The sequence below is a fragment of the Gracilinanus agilis genome, chromosome 2 (assembly GCF_016433145.1).
Source record: "Gracilinanus agilis isolate LMUSP501 chromosome 2, AgileGrace, whole genome shotgun sequence".
Classification (NCBI taxonomy): domain Eukaryota; kingdom Metazoa; phylum Chordata; class Mammalia; order Didelphimorphia; family Didelphidae; genus Gracilinanus; species Gracilinanus agilis.
In genome coordinates, this window is record NC_058131.1 from 278766755 (window position 1) to 278786545 (window position 19791).

At 37.7% G+C, this 19791-nt stretch overlaps 1 protein-coding gene across 1 annotated transcript in view; it reads left to right on the plus strand.

Moving 5' to 3' along the window:
- The window catches only part of AK8 (adenylate kinase 8), a 159229-nt gene that overhangs the window by 117287 nt on the left and 22151 nt on the right, over window positions 1-19791 (plus strand). The window contains exon 12 of the mRNA XM_044659686.1: window positions 2199-2338. Within this exon, the coding sequence (XP_044515621.1) occupies window positions 2199-2338 (140 nt within the window). The remainder of the gene's footprint in view (window positions 1-2198; window positions 2339-19791) is intronic.

Consider the following 19791-nt stretch of genomic DNA (forward strand, 5'->3'; position numbering starts at 1 on the left):
TCTTTCTTTCTTTCTTTCTTTCTTTCTTTCTTTCTTTCTTTCTTTCTTTCTTTCTTTCTTTCTTTCTTTCTTTCTTTCTTCCTTTCTTCCTCCCACCACAAGTGGAGGTTCCACATTGTGCCCCTTTGCTAATCTTAGTTTTTAAATACTAGTGAAATTCTTAGTTATTGAGAATAAACAAATGCATCTTTATGAAATCAGCAATTAAATAGTCCACGCTTGATATGACAGATCCACCTGATTGGATTATAAGAGCCTTATTTTAGTTACCTGGGATATTCTCTTTTCAGTAAACTGTAGAACAACTGGCATATCCCTGTGTAATTAAAAGGGAAGCGATGTTACAATCTCCTTAGAAAACGTCCACAGGACCAAAGGGAAAATTAAAATGCAAAGCAGGGAGATTTTGGGTGGGTGGGTGGGAACCATTTGGTCCTTCCAGGAAGCTTTCACATTTCAGCAGCTGATCCTTATGTGGATTAGGGATAATAAACAGCCTATTAATGGAGGCCTGAACTAGGAAATGGAGTTGGAATCAGCAGCAAAATTTACTGGCTGACGCAGGTTAATAACTCCATTACTACCAGCTCTATTCCTTAGCCATCTGAAGAGCTGGGTGTTAGCCTTATCTTACTCCTCATTAATTGAGCTAATAGAACCCCAGTGACCCTACCATGCTGCTATTATCTGAGAGTTTACCAGACATGGACTGGAATACATATCATTGACTATCCATAGATGCATCTCTTATATTGGAAGAAAAGACATTTTTTTTTAGGATCAGTTATCTTAGAACCCCTTTAATATTGGTTTATTACCTTTGGTGGCCTTTTACCTATCCAAAAGGATCCTATGAGCCATCCCAGGTATAGCATTTCCAGATTGTTTCAGAAAAATGAATACAACAAATACCTACTTTGCCTGTTTAAGTCACTGAACAAAAACAAATTCAAATTTTTTCATACTACAGATTTGAGCATGCCATTAGTTCATTAGCATATCTGGGTTCAAAGGTTAAATTCAGTGAAAATGTTCTTCTTTGAAAAAGACACTGTGGTCTATATGAGAGTTTGGCTACAGAACAGCTAACCCAAGAAACAACAAAAAATTATCTTTTTCCTGATAGAGAAGACTCTTCTATCTACCCCACAAAGCAAACCCATAGGTGACGATGTTGTTCAGTCATTCAGTCATATCCGACTCTTGATGACCACGGGCTTTTCTTGGCAAAGATACTGGAGTGTTTAGTCATTTCCTTCTCCAGTGGATTAAATCAAATAGAGCTTAAGTATTTTGCTCAGGGCCACACAGCTAGTAAGTATCTAAGGTTGGATTTGAACCCAGGGGCTCTTGACTCCAGTCCTAGTGCTCTAATCCACTGAGCGATCTAGCTGCATCATCCCATAGACACATGAAGCTAAAAAGGGATATGGTTGCCCATTTTTTCTATAGATTTCCATGCTTATGAGTGCCTTGCAATCATATCTTTTTATGTCCTTTAAAAGGGCACTGATAGTACAGCTGGTTGGCTCAGTGGATAGAGAACCAGGCCTGAAGACAAGAAGTCCTGGGTTCAAATCTGGCCTCCAGTACTGCCTATTTGTATGACCCTGGGCAAATCATTTAACCCCAGTTGCCTATCCCTTACTGCTCTTCTACCTTGGAATCAAGAATTCTAAGATGAAAAGTTAGGGTTAAAAAACAATTTTTTTTAAGGGCACTGATACGTTTTCCCAAGACTAGGTGTATGGCATCCCCTAGGTTTTTACTGTGTTGGACAGAGAGGTGGTATCTGACTGTGCCATGGGATCCATCCCCACTCATTTCTTTTGCCCACTGAGTAGTGTTCATCTCCTTGGGTTAATGAAAAGAAACCTTTTGATACATAAAGTCATACTCACGCCAGTATAAAAACAATCATCTACTTTGTGTGGCATCTATTTGAGCTACCACAACAAACCAATTGCTCTCAATTAAATTTGCTTTAAGGAAGAAGGTATTTGAAAGTTAGTTTGGTGTCATCTTGTAGGGTTTTGGTATATGCTATGCAAATGATACTGCAAACAGACAGGAAAAGAGCATCTGTGGCTAACCAAAAAGGCTGAACTCTGAGAATGCTTATCTATTTATGTTGGGTCAACAATAGCCAGTCTTAAAAATGTGCATTTTCACCTTCTGCCATCTTCCCTGCTCTTGAGGCCTTTGCAGAAGAAGCCAGCATTTCCTAATATGATTTCAGAGGCTGCAAATGAAGATGGTTGTGACAGGCAAGTATCAGCTGGGTCAGCAGGCCTGGCGTCAAACAGTCAGCTGGAGCCCCTGGCTATAAGCCTCAAAGGTGAGAGTCCGTGATGGTGACGTGAGGGCTAGAAATATGTGCCTCATAAAGTTGTAGCATTTTAATCTTGCCAGAAAGAAGAACTATAATGGAAGAAGGAAATCTCTTCCATTATTTTCCTGTCTAGGGACTGTTGACATTTTACCACTTACTTCCAATGTTTGTGTAAGAAAAAGTCTGGTGAATATTATTCTGAGCAAATGTGGAAGGTCAGTCTTACTCTCCCTGGGTTAAAACTTAGTTTATGAAAGTCTGTTACTAGGTTTGTTGTCTGTCATTGAGAGCAGAAGAGCAATTACTTCTGAAGCAACGACAGCAAAAAATGTACATTACCTTTGAACTCCTTGCCTGCAGCCTCCAAGATCTTAACAGAGTAGAAAAATACAGTGAATTCCATGGAGATCCCAGGGTATCTGCACATTTCCCCCGTCATCCAGGATCATCTTGTCTGCATTGAGGATCGAGAAAGATGCATCATCCTGTGGGCAAGAAACTTCAGGGAGAGTTGATAAGAATTGTTGTTCAGTCATTTCAGTCATGTTGGATTCTTTGTGAGCCCACTTGGAGTTTTCTTGGCAAAGGTGCTGGAGTGGTTTGCCATTTTCTTCTTCAGCTCATTTTACAGCTGGGAAAGCTAAGGCAAACAGGTTGAAGTGATTTGCTCAGGGTCACACAGGTAGTAAGTTCAAATCTGGGAGATGAGACTTCTTGACTCGAGCTCTATCCACTGTACCACCTAGCTGATTGAGGACTGATAAGAATAAATACTCATAAGTGATCCTACCTGTACAAGGCAGGCTGCATTAATCTTGAGAGTAAGGATTGTGTAGTTTAATCTTTATGAAGACACTCATGGATATATTGGTGTTTGCTTTATATCAAGTTTCAATTCAGTATTTTCTTGGAAAGCATTTTTTTCCAGTTAAAGATTGATGATAGGAAATAGGATCATCATTATAAGTATTAGTGCAATACAAATAATACCTCTAATTTCTCTGATATTGTGCTCTTAAGAATTTGGGGACAGGGGGCAGCTGGGTAGCTCAGTGGATTGAGAGTCAGGCCTAGAGACGGGAGGTCCTAGGTTCAAATCCGGCCTCAGACACTTCCCAGCTGTGTGACCCTGGGCAAGTCACTTGAGCCCCATTGCCTACCCTTAACACTCTTCTGCCTAGGAGCCAATACACAGTATTGACTCCAAGTCGGAAGGTAAGGGTTTAAAAAAAAAAAGAATTTGGGGACACTTATTAGATCCTAATTATGGGATTTTAATCTAGTTGTCCCTGTCCCTAAAGCACTGATCTGAGAAAGACTTCCACAGGTCACTTAGGCTATCTTCAAGTAATCTGTTAAGGGCAGATAAATTTACTCATTTAGAAGAAAAAGATTCTATTTTTGTCCAAGGTTGATTTTTCATTAGCTATTGACTTATGGTCACTGTGATAGTCAAATGAGAGAATATTTATAGTGCTTAGCACAGTTTCTGACACATAATAGGAGTGGCCCATAGTAGGCACTTAATACATGCTTGTTCCCTTCTAGTCCCTAGGATACATTTTATTATTTCAGATATTAATGATGAAGTGACTAGTCTCCAGTACAAGTGAAGCTAAATGCATCTATTACTTTTATTGTATGCTGAAATGGTGGTGTAGTCCCTATAGCAATTGATTCTTTAGAAGTAGAAGAAACATTTGCATTAAGAATAGTCTTGTAATCTTTCTTGCTTGCATGTAAAGAGTTCATAGTTTTTTTGAAGCATATATACTTTTGGCCTCATAATTCGCATACTAAAAGTTAAAATTTTTTGTTTCCATATAACTTTATTTTAAAAATGAATATGCTCCTCCTTTCCCTTTCACACATAAAAAATCAGTAGCTTCTTCCAAGGTTGTTCTTGGGATTATTACTAATGTTTGAACTGGGTGGTCTGTCCAACCTGAGGAAAAACCATTTTTTCCTCCAGGTCACTGACCACATGCCATTCTCAGGCTAATTGCATACATCAAATACCTGTATCTGAAGCTGTTGAGAGTTTTGAATGTGTGCCAAAGCTAAATTGCCCTAGAGACCAGTCATGACTTTGGAAAAGACTGTCCATGAATGCAGCTCCTTGCATTCTGGCCACTTGGCATTCCTACATCTTTGAAACTGATCAAAAAAGTTGGCATCAGCATTAGAATAATTTCTTTCTTTTTTTGTTATTTATTTATTCTCAATTACATGTAGAAACATTTTTTAACAATCATTATCTGGCATTTTGTGATTCGGATTCTCTCTCTCCCTCCTTTCCGTACCCCCCTCCTAGTGTAGTAAATAGTCTGATAAATGTAATACCAGTGTAGTCATACAATATATATTTCTATATTCCTCATGCAATAAAAGAACTCACATTACACATGTAAGAAAAAAAACTCATAAAGATAATGAAGTGGAAAATGGAATGTTTTGATCTGAACTCAGTCTCCAACAGTTCCTTCTTTGGCTATGGATGGCATTTTCCATAATGAGTCCCTTGTGTTATCTTGAAACCTTGCATTATTAATAATAATTTAGTCCTTCACAGCTGATCATCTTACAATATTTCTGTTACTGTATACACTACTTTCCTGATTCTGCTCACTTCACTTTGCATTGGTTCATATAACTCTTTCTAGGTTTTTCTAAACTCATCCTGCTTGTTATTTCTTATGGCATAATAGTATTCCATTACAATCCTAAACCACAATTTGTTCAGCCATCCCCCAAATGATGGACATCCCCTTGGTTTCCAATTCTTTACCATTATAAAAAGAGCTGTTATAAATATTTTTATACAAGTAGGTCCTTTCTCCTTATCTTTTATTTCTTTAGGGTACAGACCTAGTATTTCTGGGTGAAAGAGTATGCATAGTTTTATAGCCCTTTAGGTGTGGTTCCAGATTGCTCTCCAGAATGGTTATATCAGTTTTACAATTCTACCAACAGTGTATTAGTGTCCCAATGTCCCACATGTTTATCATTTTCCTTTTTGGTCATATTAATTTGTTAAGTGTGAAGTGCTATCTCAGTTGTTTTAATTTGCATTTCTCTAGTCAATAGTGATTTTGAACATTTTTATATGACGATAGTTTTAATTTCTTCATCTGAGAACTGCCTGTTCATACATTTTGCCCATTTATCAATTAGAGAATGCCTTATATTCTTCTTCAAAAAAGCCCTTACTTCCCATTTTAGAATTAATAGTATGTATTGGCTCCAAAGCAGAAAAGTAGTAAGGGCTAGGCAATTAGGATTAAGTGACTTGCCCAGGGTCACACAACTAGGAGTGTCTGAGGCCAAATTTGAACCCAGGTCCTCCCATCTCTCGGCCTGGCTTTCAATCAGCCACCCAGCTGTGCTTTCCCACCCCAGAATTCTAATAAATTTTATTCTATTCTCTTTATATTTGAGAAATTAGGCCTTTGTCAGAGGCACTTGCTGCAAAAATTTTTTTCCCAGTTTTTTGTTTCCTCTCTAATCTTGGTTGCACTGGTTTTGTTTATACAAAACCTCTTTATTTAATGTAATCAAAATGATCCATTTCACTTCTCATAATGTTCTCTCTGTCTTGTTTGGTCATAAATTTTTCCTTTACCCTTAAGTTTGACAGGTAAACTTTGTGAGTTCCCCTAATTTGTTCATGGCATCACCTTTTATTTCTAGATCAAGAATCTTTTCTTTATTCAAGAAAGAACAATCTAGTCTCAAATTGAATTGCCACTGAAGACTCATTATACAATCCTCACAAAGTCTGTAAGATGGAAATAATAATAATAGCAGTATGTAATTTTCAAACCTCAAAGCACCATACAAATGCTAGTTGTTGTTATATTGTTGTGTTGAATGTTCATGGAGAACCAGGACTCTATAAATCTGGAATAATGTGCCCTCAACTAGTGGTACCTAAGGGAGTCCTTGGGCTTTCATGTTTCCTGTGTTCGCTGTCCTTCCAACATCTAGGCAAATATAGTATATCTTTTTCCCCCTTATTTTTCTGAATATCATATTCCAAGCTTTGCGGTCTTTTAGCGTGGAGGCTGCCAGATCCTTTGTGATCCTGATTGGTGCTCCTTGATATTTGAATTGTCTCTTTCTGGCTTCTTGTAAGATTTTTTCTTTTACTTGGAAGCTCTTGAATTTGGCAATTATATTCCTGGGCATTTTCTTATCTGGATCGAATGTGGAGGGTGATCTATGGATACTTTCAATGTCTATATTGCCCTCTTGTTGTAGAACTTCAGGACAATTTTGCTGAATAATTTCTTTTAGTATGGAGTCCAAATTTCTATTCATTTCTCCCTTTTCAGGGAGACCAATGATTCTCAAATTGTCTCTTCTAGACTGGTTTTCTTGGTCTGTCACTTTCTCATTGAGATATTTCATGTTTCCTTCTATTTTTTCAGTCTTTTGGCTTTGTTTTATTTGTTCTTGTTGTCTTGAGAAATCATTAGCTTCTAATTGTTCAATTCTAGCCTTTAAGGACTGGTTTCCCTTTTCAATCTGGTCATTTCTGGTCTTCAGTTGACTTGCCTCACTTTCCAATTGCGAAATTCTGCCTTTTAAACTGTTATTTTCTTGCCTGATTTCCTTTTGAGCTACTTTCCATTTCTCTGACCAAATCTTTTCCAACTTTCTCATCATCTCAGTTTTGAACATTTCAAGAGCTTGTGACCAGTTTTGATTATCTTGGGATGGTTCGGATGTGATTGCTTGTTTTTTCTCCTCTTCTGATTGCTCGGTAGTCTGGATTTTCTCTGTGTAAAAGTTGTCGAGTGTTAAAGATTTCTTCTTCTTCTTGTTAATCTTTCTCTCTTTCTTCTGGACTTCCTGGATCTGGGTAGCCATCATTAGCCCAGCAGCTTCTCAGCTTTATCCTCGAACTCAGGGTCTGTCTGCGGTCTTTTGGCTTCTGAGGTCTGAGGTCTGGTTTTTTCCAAGGTCAAGCCCCCTGGTGGACCCTCTTGCTTGATCTTCTGCAGGAGGCTCCTTTACAAGTCTCAGGGCGCTGCTTCCACAGTCATATACCCGTCTGCACTGGTTCCCCACTCAGGGTTTCAGAGCCTTTGCTCCCGCCTGTGTCTGCCTCTGCCCGCGTCTCCACCTGTGCCTGCGCTCAGAGTCCGTGTGCTTTCCTCAGCTTTTTGGGGTCCTAAATCTTGCTGCTCTCAGGAACAGGCCCTGGAGCTGCCAATGACTTGATGGGTGCCCCAAACTTGCTCTATTTCTTTTGACCTGGCTTTGGAGCTGCAGGTGGTGTGTGGCGGGGGTGAGGGGGGGGTAGTTGCTCAGCCCGCGATTTAGTGAGAGCTGTTTCACCCCTTTATAGCATGGAAATGCCCCAATTCCACGTACCTTCCATGCTGCACCCTGTTGTGGGGTCCCTCCGTTCGACTGGGTTTGTTTTTATGCTCCCTTGAGAAGTCCTATATGTTTTGGTCAGGAGAGGTTAAGCGCTGCTTTTTACTCTGCCACCATCTTAACCCAGAACCCTTTCCCCCTTATTTTTAATTTTTAATTTTTATTTTCGGTTTCAAATTCTTTCCCTTCTTCCAGTCCTCCCCCCCCACCCATTGAGAAGGCAAGAAATATGATATCCTGGGTACATATGAAGTTATGCAAAACATTAGCAAAATATATGAAGTAATATAAAACGTTAGTACATATGAATTTATGCAAAACCTATGTTGGGAAGAAAAAAGCAAAAAAGAGAAAGAGAAAGAAGCATGTTTTAATTTGCATTCAGAGTCTATCAGTTTCCCTATCTAGAGATGGATAGCATTTTTCATCCTGAGTTCTCTGGAATTGTCATGGATCACTGTGTTGGTCAGAGTCTTTCACAGTTGATTATCATTACAATATTGATGTTAATGTGTACATTGTTTTCCTGGTTCTGTTCACTTCACTTTGTATCAGTTCATATAAACCTTGCCAAGTTTTTCTGAAACTATCCCCTTCATCATTTCTTATATAATTTCACCAGAATTATATATTATATACTAAAAGTTATATACTATAACTTCTTCAGCTGTTCCCCAATTGATGGACATCCCTTCAGTTTCCAATTCTTTGCCAACTTAACAAGAGCTGCTATACATATTTTTGGATATATGAATTATTTTCATTTTTCTTTGATCTCTTTGAAGTTTAGACCTAGCAGCAATAAAACCCGCTAGTGTTTTATAACCTTTATATTCGTTTTTCCTTCTTTTCTTCAGGGTTTAGGATACTGATTCATATAATCTTATATTCATTTATAATCTTAAGCAGAGCAATAGGTTGCGTCCAGCAGTAAAAGTTAAAGACAACCAATAAGGAATGAGAGAAAATAAACACTTGGTCCCTGGACTTGCTAAATCAGTAAATTCAGACACTTCTTTATTCCTTGGATAGAGAATGACAGACTAACCTTTAACAGTGCCAGAGCACAGAATAGTTGGCATTTGATTCAAGCCCTGATGAATAGATGTCACTACTTTTAGCAAGCATGATGCCAGACCATTAACTTAAACTCATTTCCTGGAAAAAGGCAAAAGGACTAAGACACAAAGATGACTTGGAGAAATCATATTTGCTTTTCTTTACCCATAGGAGTCTTGGGGAGACTTCGGACTATACTTCAATTTTCCATGTTCCTTAGAGGCATAAATAAGCACTGAACTGCTGAACCTTGCTTTGTGCTTTAAAAGCTTGGAGCTTTGCCAGATGTAGGTTGTAGATGTTTAAAACCTTGAAGAGCCTTTTCCTAAATATCACTGAAATTGTGAAAACTTCCTGCCCATACCCTTTTAGAAATACCACTTCAATTTTACTTTTCCTGGGGAAGCCCATTACAGTTATGGACAGCTCTTCTTGTTAGTAAGTTAAGCCAGATTCTTCCTCTCTATAACTTATTGTTCTTAGTTCTGTTTCTGGGGCAAGGTGGAACAAATTTTTGTTGTTTTTGTCTAGTCATTTTCATTCGTGTCCAACACTTTGTGACCCATCCATTTAGGATTTTCTTGGCAAAGATACTAGAGGGGTATGTCATTTCCTAGTCTAGCTCATCTTACAGATGAGGAAACTGAGGCAAACAGGGTTAAGCGATTTGTCCAGGATCACACACAGTAAGTGTCTGAGGCCAGGTTTGAACTCAGGTCTTCCTGACTCTAGACTTGGCACTTTATCCACTGTGCCAGCTTTTTTTTTTAAGTCCTTCAGATATTTAAAGGCTGCTATCATGCTTTCCCTCCCCTTAAGTGTTTTTCACATGAACTGATAATTACATATTATTGCCTAGGAGAGTCATTTATTGAGAAAGACATTGAGCCTATAAGGCCTTACAATCCTTTTAAAATCCACATATATTATTATCCTTGGAATGGACAAAGGTTTGAAGGACTGTCCTCAAATCAACCCAATACTTCTTTAGAAAAAGAGCATCTGATAGCTTAGGGAATGAGACACAAGGCAAAGAAGTCTGGATTTGGAAAATATTGAAAAGTGTCCAGGAAGATAGATTCAAGGTTCTTTGGCACCTGGGAGATGCATAAGGGGATCTGCTGCTTGCAAGTTAGGGTCACTGAAGATGGTTTTTATTCACATCACAATCGTGCCTAAGTTGTATTTGTTGTTGCAGATTTCAACAAAGAGCATTAAACAATGTATATTGATGCCTGCATATATATTACTGCATATTATGTACTACATTACAGTATATACATTTTAAAATGTATTTTGATGCAGTCAAATGAATGTCCCAGCAGTGAGCCAAAGAAGTGTTTGATTCTTTTGAAGGTAGATCCTTAATGTTCTATCAAAAGCAACCTAATCCAATTCCACTTTTTTTTTCTATTTCCAAGATTTTAGGCAAGCAAAACTGCAGATCCTAGAACCTTAACAAAAAAAAAACTGGGGAATTTTGTTGCTGTTGTTTTTTGTTTGTTTGTTTTATTTTCCAAGCCTTGAGAGCCTGTCTTTATTGTCCGTGTTAGGAAATTGCAGGCCTTGGTTAAGGTAAGAAAGGTATAACTTGTTTTATGAAGTAAATAGAATTCTGTTCTTGTAGAACCTAAAACCCTTTTATTTATAAATTTTCATTTTCAGTTCCAAATTCTCTCCCTCTTCCCTTTCCCCTACCTACCCGAGAAAGCAATAAATACTATACTCACATGAAGTGTGTATATATGTATATATACACATATATATATATGTATATATATGAGGTCATGCAAAACATTTCTATATTAGCAACATTGTAAAGAAAGAAAGAAAAAATCACTTCAATCTGCATTCAGAATCCCATCAGTTCTTTCTCTGGAGGACAGCATTTTTCATCATGAGTCTGCAGGAATTGTTTTAGATCATTACATTGATTGAGTAGCAGCTAAATCTTTCAGAGTTGATCATCTTTACAGTGTTGCTGTTACTATGTTTTTTCCTGGTTCTGTTCACTTCACTTTACATTAATTCATACAAATCTTTCCAGGTTTTCCATCACTGTTTCTAGTACAATAATATTTCATCAGAATCATATGCCATAACTTATTCACCATTCCTCAATTGATGGACATCACCTAATTTTCTAATTCTTTGCCACCACAGAAAGAACTACTATAAATATTTTTCTCTACATAAGTCCTTTTCCTTTTTAAAAATCTTTTTGAGTTAGAGGTATTTCTGGGTCAAAGAGTATGCACATTTAGTTCAAAATTGCTCTCTGAAATGGCCGTATCAGTTCACAATGCCACCAACAATGCATTAGTGTCCCAAAATTTCCCCACCCCCTTCACCATTTGTCATTTTCCTTTTCTGTCATATTAGTCAATCTGATAGGTGGAAGGGAGTATCTCAGAATTGTTTTGATTTGCATTTCCCTAATCAATAACTATTCAGAGCATTTTTTTTTCTTATAACCATAATTGGCTTTAATTTCTTCTTCTGAAAACCATGTGTTCACATCTTTTGATCATTTATCAATTGGGAAATAACTCATATTCTTATAGATTTGGCTCAGTTCTATATATATTTGAGAAACAAGGCCTTTATCAGGGAAACTTGCTATAAAATTTTTCCTTCCCTTTTTCTACTTTCCTTCTAATCTTGGCTGCATTGGTTTTGTTTGTGTAAACCCTTTGTAAATTAATGTAATAAAAATTATCTATTTTGATTCCTGCAATGCTCTCTATCTCCTGTTTGGTCCTAAATTCTTCCCTTATCCATAGACCTGACACATCATATCATATCATAGGCTTCCCGAATTTCCTTTTGATATTCTCCTTTATGACTAAATCACATACCCGTTTTGACCTTATCTTGGTATATGGTGTCAAATACTAATCTCTACCTAGTTTCTCTAAAATTTATCTTTCAATACCATAAGGTTTCATTTTGTTCCAAAAGACGTCAGAATTCTCGTCTTGCTATTTAATGTAATTTCTCTTTACTCACTTTCTTTTAGGCAGTGTAGTGAAGTGGACGGAGCAATGGACTTAAGAGCCAGAATACTGGCTATTAGTCCTGATGTCCTGTCTTGTTATCCATGATAAAGTCACCTTTCTTCTCTGAGCCTCCAGCGTCCTCACCTGTAAAGTGGGTGTGATCCCTTGACCAAATGGTTCTTGTGAAGAAAAACACCATGAATTGTAAAACTCTCTAAAACTAAAAATTCTTCCTCCTGTTATTGCCATGACCTTTGTGCATGGGGTTAAGATTTCCTCCTCTTTGTTCCCTCTCCAGCCCGCCCTGCCTGGGGTTCTGGTTGTTATTTTACCTTGTCGATGTTTTGTCTATATTTGCTTTGACCAGATGCCCCTCTTTGCATGCAGCCCTGGGACTTGTCCCCTCTCTCCTATCAACAATAATTAGCCTTGTAAGACTAATGGAAGAAATCGTGTCTAATTACCCTGTTGAAGGCCCAATTATGCTATTAACATTCGTGGACTATAAGCTAATGATGAGGAGAGCCTCTCATTTGCATAGCATTAAGTTAATTGAGCTGGAAGCTATGGGGCAGATAGGAGTGGTGATAGCAGGATCCTGTTACTGAATGGATAATAATGACCAGAGTAGGGCGATTCACCTGACAGCTTTATTAATTAACAGCTATCTGATTACCTAGCAGGAATTGCAAGTGGCAGTCGGTCAGAATGGCCTGGCTTTCTTTTTTTTTTAATGAGTGATGTGAGAATGGTACTAATTTTCTTGATAATTTGTGGCCATGTCAGAATGGATCACAGCGATCACCTTGAAACCTTTTTCTTTACAAAAACTTCTTCTCTTCCTTTCAAATTTTACTTGAATTTCCATGCTTTAAAATATATATATATATACATATATATATATATATATCCCTATTTTTTAAAATTTTGCCCATTATGTCCAGATCAGGCTGTAAGTATGTTGACTCAGCATTCCTGCTGTTGACTATCACATTTCAATTTCAGAGCTGCAAGGGTCTTTAGGGGTCATCCATTTGAATCCCTTCCCTTATTACAGATGAGAAAACTGGGGCCTAAAGAAGTCCAGCGACTTGTCCAAAGTCACACAAGGACCCAGGCCTGCAGACTCCAAGTCCAGAGCAGTTTCCAGGATGCCAAACTTGTATATAGGACTCACTTGGGCTTTATCCAATGCATTTATAAAGCAAGTATCTGCATTATACATCCTTTCCCCTCTAATGTTAGCAGTGTGTTTTGCCAAAGAATTCAGAACATTGACTCTGACAAGTCTTGTGACAAGGGCCAAATCCTGCTGCCTTCCCTGTTCTCTCCTTTTCAGAGAACATTTAAAGATGTGAGATGTTAAAAGATAAGAATTCTTTTAAAGGAATTTTCAGAAATGCTTCTGGTAGGGGCAGTTAGGTAGCACAGTGAGTAGAAAACCAGATCTGGAGTTGGGAGAATCTGGGTTCAAATCTGGCCTCAGACACTTCCTAGCTCTGTGTCATCCTGGGCAAGTCACTTAATCCTTTTGTCCTAGCCTTTGCCCTCCCTTCTCTCTTAGAGCTATTACTAGGACAGAAAGTAAGGGTTTAAATAAGTTTTTTTAAATGCTTATGGTTTCCACCATTTTTGTTCATTCTCTTTCTGTGACCCTGTAGTATCTGAATGTCTTTGGTTTTAATTATGACATTGACTTCAGGGAGAAATAAATAAGGAGAATTTTCTGTCCTTCTGACAGAAGGTGCAGGTATAATTTCAACAACCAGGTTTTAGGGGATGGGGTGGGGAGGAAGGAAGATGTGTGCATGATCCACTAGTAAGTTTTTAACAACTCCATCATTTTCTTAAGACTGGCCAATCCACAGAACAATAAATCAAGATTTGATTTGTATTTGCTCATTTTTTGAGGAGTGAATGCTGGACTGGGGTGATGGCCCTGGGAATGGACAAGAGGGAAATGAGCACATACTAGATGAGGCAGAGAACCAATAAGAGCTGCTGATTGGGTGTGAAAGGTATTGAAGAGGAAAAGTGTTATCACAGACAGAAATAAGTGACTTGGTATGGGGTTCTTCTCATCTCAATATTATCTTCATGTTTTAAATGACCTCTCCTTTGATTTTTTTTTAGAGTGGGCCTTTGATTCCATTCTATAGGGAAGTTCCAGTGAGGAGCCTCTTCTGCCAATGCAGATCAACAACTATTCTTCACCTTATAGATTTAGAAAACTTATAGAGGGATGGAGAGGTTATATCTTGCTCGGGATTGTTCACTTAACCAATCAGTGTTAAAGACCAGGACTTGAATTCAGACCTTCCTGACTGAATAGAAGTAGACTCTCTATTCATCACCCTAGTCCAGCCTTAATAAACCTAACCACATAGTAACAAATCTTCCTGCCTCTGTCCCCTCCCCACTTTCCATCATCCATACCAATGTCAAAACAATATTTCTTACATGTCACTTTTCTGCTCCAAAATCCTTAATGGCTCTCTCCCATTTCCCTTTTGATTTTAAATATTTGGTATAAGGTGGGTCCAGAACTACCCACTGTTCTTCTTGTACTCCAAGCCAATTTTTTTCCTTTCACTAATATTTATGACTTCTATTCTTCTGTCCCATTAGCTAATTGGCATTGGGAAAGTCACTTTTCCTTTCTGAGGCTTAGGTTCCTATCTGTAAAATGCGAGAGTTAGACTGATTTCTTTTATAAAATTTTTATTGGTGGTGCTATATGTTGTCATTTTTTTAAACATCTGACTTTACAGAATTCTCACAGCATCCCTTCCTCTTCTCCCACTTACAGAGCTGTCCCATATGACAAATTCCATTTTTAAATTTTTTTAATTTAAAATTTTTAAATCTTATATAAATATAAAATAAATAATTAAAATTTAGTTAATTTAGAATATTTTTCCATGGTTACATGATTCGTGTTCTCTCCCTCCTCTCCTTACTACCCCCTCCTAGAGCTGTCAAGCAATTCCACTGGGTTGTTCAAAATCTATTTCCATATCATTTATATTTACAATACGGGGATCATTCAAAGTCAACATCCCCAATCACATTCCCACTGAACCATATGATTAATCATATGTTTTTCTTCTGCATTTCTTCTCCCACAGCTCTTTCTCTGGATGTGTGGATAGTGTTCTTTCTCATAAATCCCTCTGGATTGTCCTGGGTCATTGCATTGCTGCTAGTAGAGAAGTCCATTACATTCGATTGTACCACAGTGTATCTGTCTCTGTGTACAATGTTCTCCTAGTTCTTCTCCTTTCACTCTGCATCAATTCCTGGAGGTCTTTCCAGTTCGTATGGAATTGCTCCAGTTCATTATTCTTTTCAGCACAATAGTATTTCATTACCATCAGATAACACAATTTGTTCAGCCATTCCCCAATTGATGGACACTCCCCTCATTTTCCAGTTTTTTTTGCCACTACAAAGAGTATGGCTATGAATATACAAATTCTATTTTTTAAGAAAAAAAGAGACAAAAATGTTCAAAAACAAATCAGTATGTCAATAAAAGTCTTAAAATATACACAGTGTACCACGACTGTGGACTTCCTGCCTCCTCAAAGGAGCAGGGTGAGACATCTTCTCATATTACTTATTTGGGCACTAATTTCTAAGATAACTTCTAACTCTAGCATTGTATGATTACATGAGAGCCAGTTCTATGTGTAGAAAAGTATCTTTTTAAAGCAGAATGAAAATTTTTTGAGTTCATCCAAAGAGAAAAAAAATAATATTGCTTCTTTCCACATCATCTTTCTTACTTTGACCCTTCCAGAAATGCTGGATGTGTCTTTTAAGCACATAAGTACTGATCTCTTCATTTGCCTCAGAATGTCTTAAAATGCCTCCAGAATTCTTGAGTTCTATTTATCGGCCCAGTGGATTATACTAAAGGATATATGGTTTAGGGGAATAGCAGAGCCATGGAATGAACCCATTTTACCAAAGGTAGTGATGCAGGTGAATTTAAACACTGAGAAATATACCCTGAAGAGGTGGGGCTTTGTGACACTTAACTACAGGGAGGCTACACATTTCTATAGAAGGAATGATTATACCACTTAAACATATCCTTATAGGACTCTTTTGCATATTGGAGTATTACAGTGACTTTCAGTTACTTGTATTTGGAATTCATCTTGAGAATATTATACAATTTTTAGTGCTCTGAGTAGCTGGGTAGAATTGGAAAATAACAATGCTCACTGGGAAGGAGGCAAGTCATACCCATATCGACTGTGTTCTTCAGGAAATGCAAAAGAAAGAAGTTGAAAGTCACTTGCCTTTTCTGTGGTTACAGGGTTTTCTTCTGTTAGGTGGAGATTTGGGACTGACCTGCTATTGTGGTAGCATTTAGATCAGTAGGAAAGAAAATAACTTGCTCTAACTGGAAGAGAAAATTCACTTTACACACACTATCTCATTTGATCCTCACCACTCTACAGTAGACCACACTATTCTCTCTAGGACACTAGTCTCAAACTCAAAAAGAATCAGGGCCACTAAATTGACTTAGTTTTAAAATGTATTATTATCAATGTCGTAGTATTTTTATTTATTTTGTTAAATATTTCTCAATTGCATTTTTTTTAAATCCCTCACCTTCCATCTTGGATTGGCAGAAGAGTGGTAAGGGTAGGCAATGGGGGTCAAGTGACTTGCCCAGGGTCACACAGCTGGGAAGTATCTGAGGTCACATTTGAACCTAGGACCTCCCATCTCTAGGCCTGGCTCTCAATCCACTAAGCTACCCAACTGCCCTCTCAATTGCATTTGTTTTTTTGCAGTACATATTTACATATTCTTTATGTGGTGAAAAAAGACACATATCACATATACAATAAAAGTCATGAAGGAAATAAAGTGTAAAGTGACATGCTTTGATCTGCAATTAGGCTTCAACAGTTCCTTCTTTGGCTGTGAGTAGTATACCTCTCAATTGCATTTTAATCTGGAGTGTGGGCCTTGTGTTGTACACCTCTGCTCCAGAACAATGGTGCTTGGCTTGGCTTGGTGTTCCAGTGTCTGACAACAAATGGAAAGTCATGAAAATTCAATTTTTGGAAAAAAAAACGAACAAACAAACAGCAAAACCCAGCAGCTGAGATATGCCACCTAACAATGGTTTTGGAAACCCAGAAGAAGAAAAAACATCTTCAAAATGGAACCACTTTTCCAAATCAGCTATTATCTATAGTGACCAGGGAAAGTCTCCAGGTCAGGGACTACTGCTGCAGCTTTGGACAAGTCCTTTGACCTCTCTGGGTCAAACTTTCCATCTGTAAAATGAAGGCATCCTTTACTCAGGTCCCTCTTAGTTTTAACAAAAAATGTTAAACTGGTTTCCTCAATATAGAATTTTCTAAAGGTTCTTCCAGCTCTAATGTTGTATGTTTTATATTCAAATTCTTCACTCATGCTTCTGATATTCTATGAGCTTCTTAACCCCCTGGTCACCAAGCCAAGGCCTGGTGGCTCTCTAGGGGTAGTTGACCCTGAATATCAGCTAGAAAAAAATATCTTGATTATAACCTTAGACTCTCTTCTATATTTAACATTTATTTATTTTTTCCAGAAAACCCTTACTCTCTGTCTTAGAATCAATACTATGTATTGGTTCCAAGGCAAGAAGAGTTGTAAGGGCTAGGCAATGGGGGTCAAGTGACTTGTCACACAGTTAGGAAGTGTCCGAGGTCAGATTTGAACCAGAACCTCCCATATCTAAGCCTGACTATCCACCGAGCCCCCTCACTGCCCCCTCTCTTTTACATTTAAAAATTGCGATTTATTCTGACTGCTATAGTTAGGCAGGCATATTCTTTCTTTCCTTTGGACTGGGAACTGATCCCTTAGTTGATACAGGATGTCAGGCTAATTCCTTCCCCCATCGCCTTTACTCTTGCTATTAAGAACCTTTCCTGAACCTTTGGCTATAGATTCCATCAAAAAGTTTCTTTATAATCACACAGCCTCTCTGACAACTCAGTAGGATCCATGAATTCCTTCCTTATTACCAGTTAAGAGTGGTGACCACTAGGCAACCTGGCCAGAAACATCAGTTGCTCTGGGTACTCTGCACAGACTAGTTCTCTTATAATCTGTCTGGAGCCCACTGCAGCTGCTATATAATACAGACAAACAGAGTGCCAAACTGGATTTTGATGGATCAGAAATTATGCATTTAATTCACAGTTGGTATAGAGTGCTCATAAAATCTTGATCATGATAGAGAGGATAATAAACATTTGAGAACATAAATATTTCGGTAGGAAATGACTTTGTGAAACATTTAGTTGTTGAGTAATAAGAAGAACAGAGAAAATCAGATGAGCAGAAATCTCTAGGTACCAATCTGATGAGTTATATATGTTGTGATGATAATGATATTGAGAGAGCCATTTTATGAGCGTACTGACTTTAATTTGGCTTACACAGACTTTTGCATGTGACATTAATAACTTCATTGCATAAAGCCAAATGCTCATAACTTGCCAAAGATCCAGCCATTTGACCTTCAGAGTTCTTTTCCATACCATGGTATGATTGCACAGCATGGTTCTAAGCGAGGCTAGACTGAACTGTTGTGGGTGAGGTGTTTGTCATTCAGTTGAGAGCATTCTTTAGACACCTCAAATCAGTGCACACAATAGGGCTAGTTTCTTTTTTATTGAATTTTTTTAAATTAAATGTAGAAATAGTTTTTGACAATCATCTTCTAACATTTTGTGATACAGATTCTCTTCCTTCCTCCTCCACTTCCCAAGGTGGGAAATAGTCTGATATAGGCTATATCAGTGCCTTCATGCAACACATATTTCCATATTTCCCATGTTGTGACTTAAGACATACATCACACTTGCAAGAAAAAAATAAAATGAAGGATGGCAAGCTTTCATCTGTAATTGGATTCCATTAGTTCTTCTTTGGCTATGCTTAGTGTATGTGTGTGTTTTTTTAAATCATGAATCCCTTAGAGTTATCTTAGAGCCTTATTTTGTTGATAATAATTTAGTCCTTCATGGTCAATTATCATACGATATTTCTCTTACTGTATACATAGTTCTCCTGGTTCTGCTCACTTCTCTTTGTATTAGTTCATATAAGTCTTTCCAGGTTTTTCTGAACCTATCCTGTTCATCATTTCTTATGGCTCACTGGGGCTAGTTTCTTGGGCATACTAAGTGAGGATGCATTTTTCAGAGAAGCTGTCCAGCAGGAAGAAAAAAAGAATTAGAAATTGGAAATCAAGGGAGAACCTACTTTTGGTTCTTTGAATCTCCTAGGAGTAGCCAAGGACAAGAGTGGGATTATTTCAGGAAAGGAGCAATCTTTCTATCACACTTCTACTGCTATAGTTTGAACCTACAAAGATAGATTGAGTCAGGCTCAAGACAGGGAAGATTATTTCATTTGGGTAAGAAAATTATCTCTGCCTCTTGAACAATGACTTTTTTGGTGGTTTAGAGACCTTTGTAAAGAAGAATTCCTTTGTCCACAACCCAGCAGGTGAATGTGTGTATATACACACATAATACATATATACATGTGCATATAAATGTGTATACACATATAAAAATATATATCCAATATGTTATTTATATGTCTAGTATAAAACATTATATATGTTATATTGTTACATATATGGAGGACAAGGGAACTAATGTTCTCTCTTTCCAAAGAGAACATAACAATGGGAAAGAAGCATAAAATGAACTAAAAAGGATTTAGATTGGGCATGAAAAAAAGTTAGTAGCGAAACTAGGTGGCTCAGTGAACTGGTCTAGAGATAGGAAATCCTGGTTTCAAATCTGGATTCAGATGCTTCCATGCTACTGCTCTTCTACTTTGGAACCAATACACTGCACACTGTATTGATTCTAAGGCAGAAGGTAAGGAAAGAAAGGAAGGAAGGAAGGAAGGAAGGAAGGAAGGAAGGAAGGAAGGAAGGAAGGAAGGAAGGAAGGAAGGAAGAAACAAAGAAACAAAAAA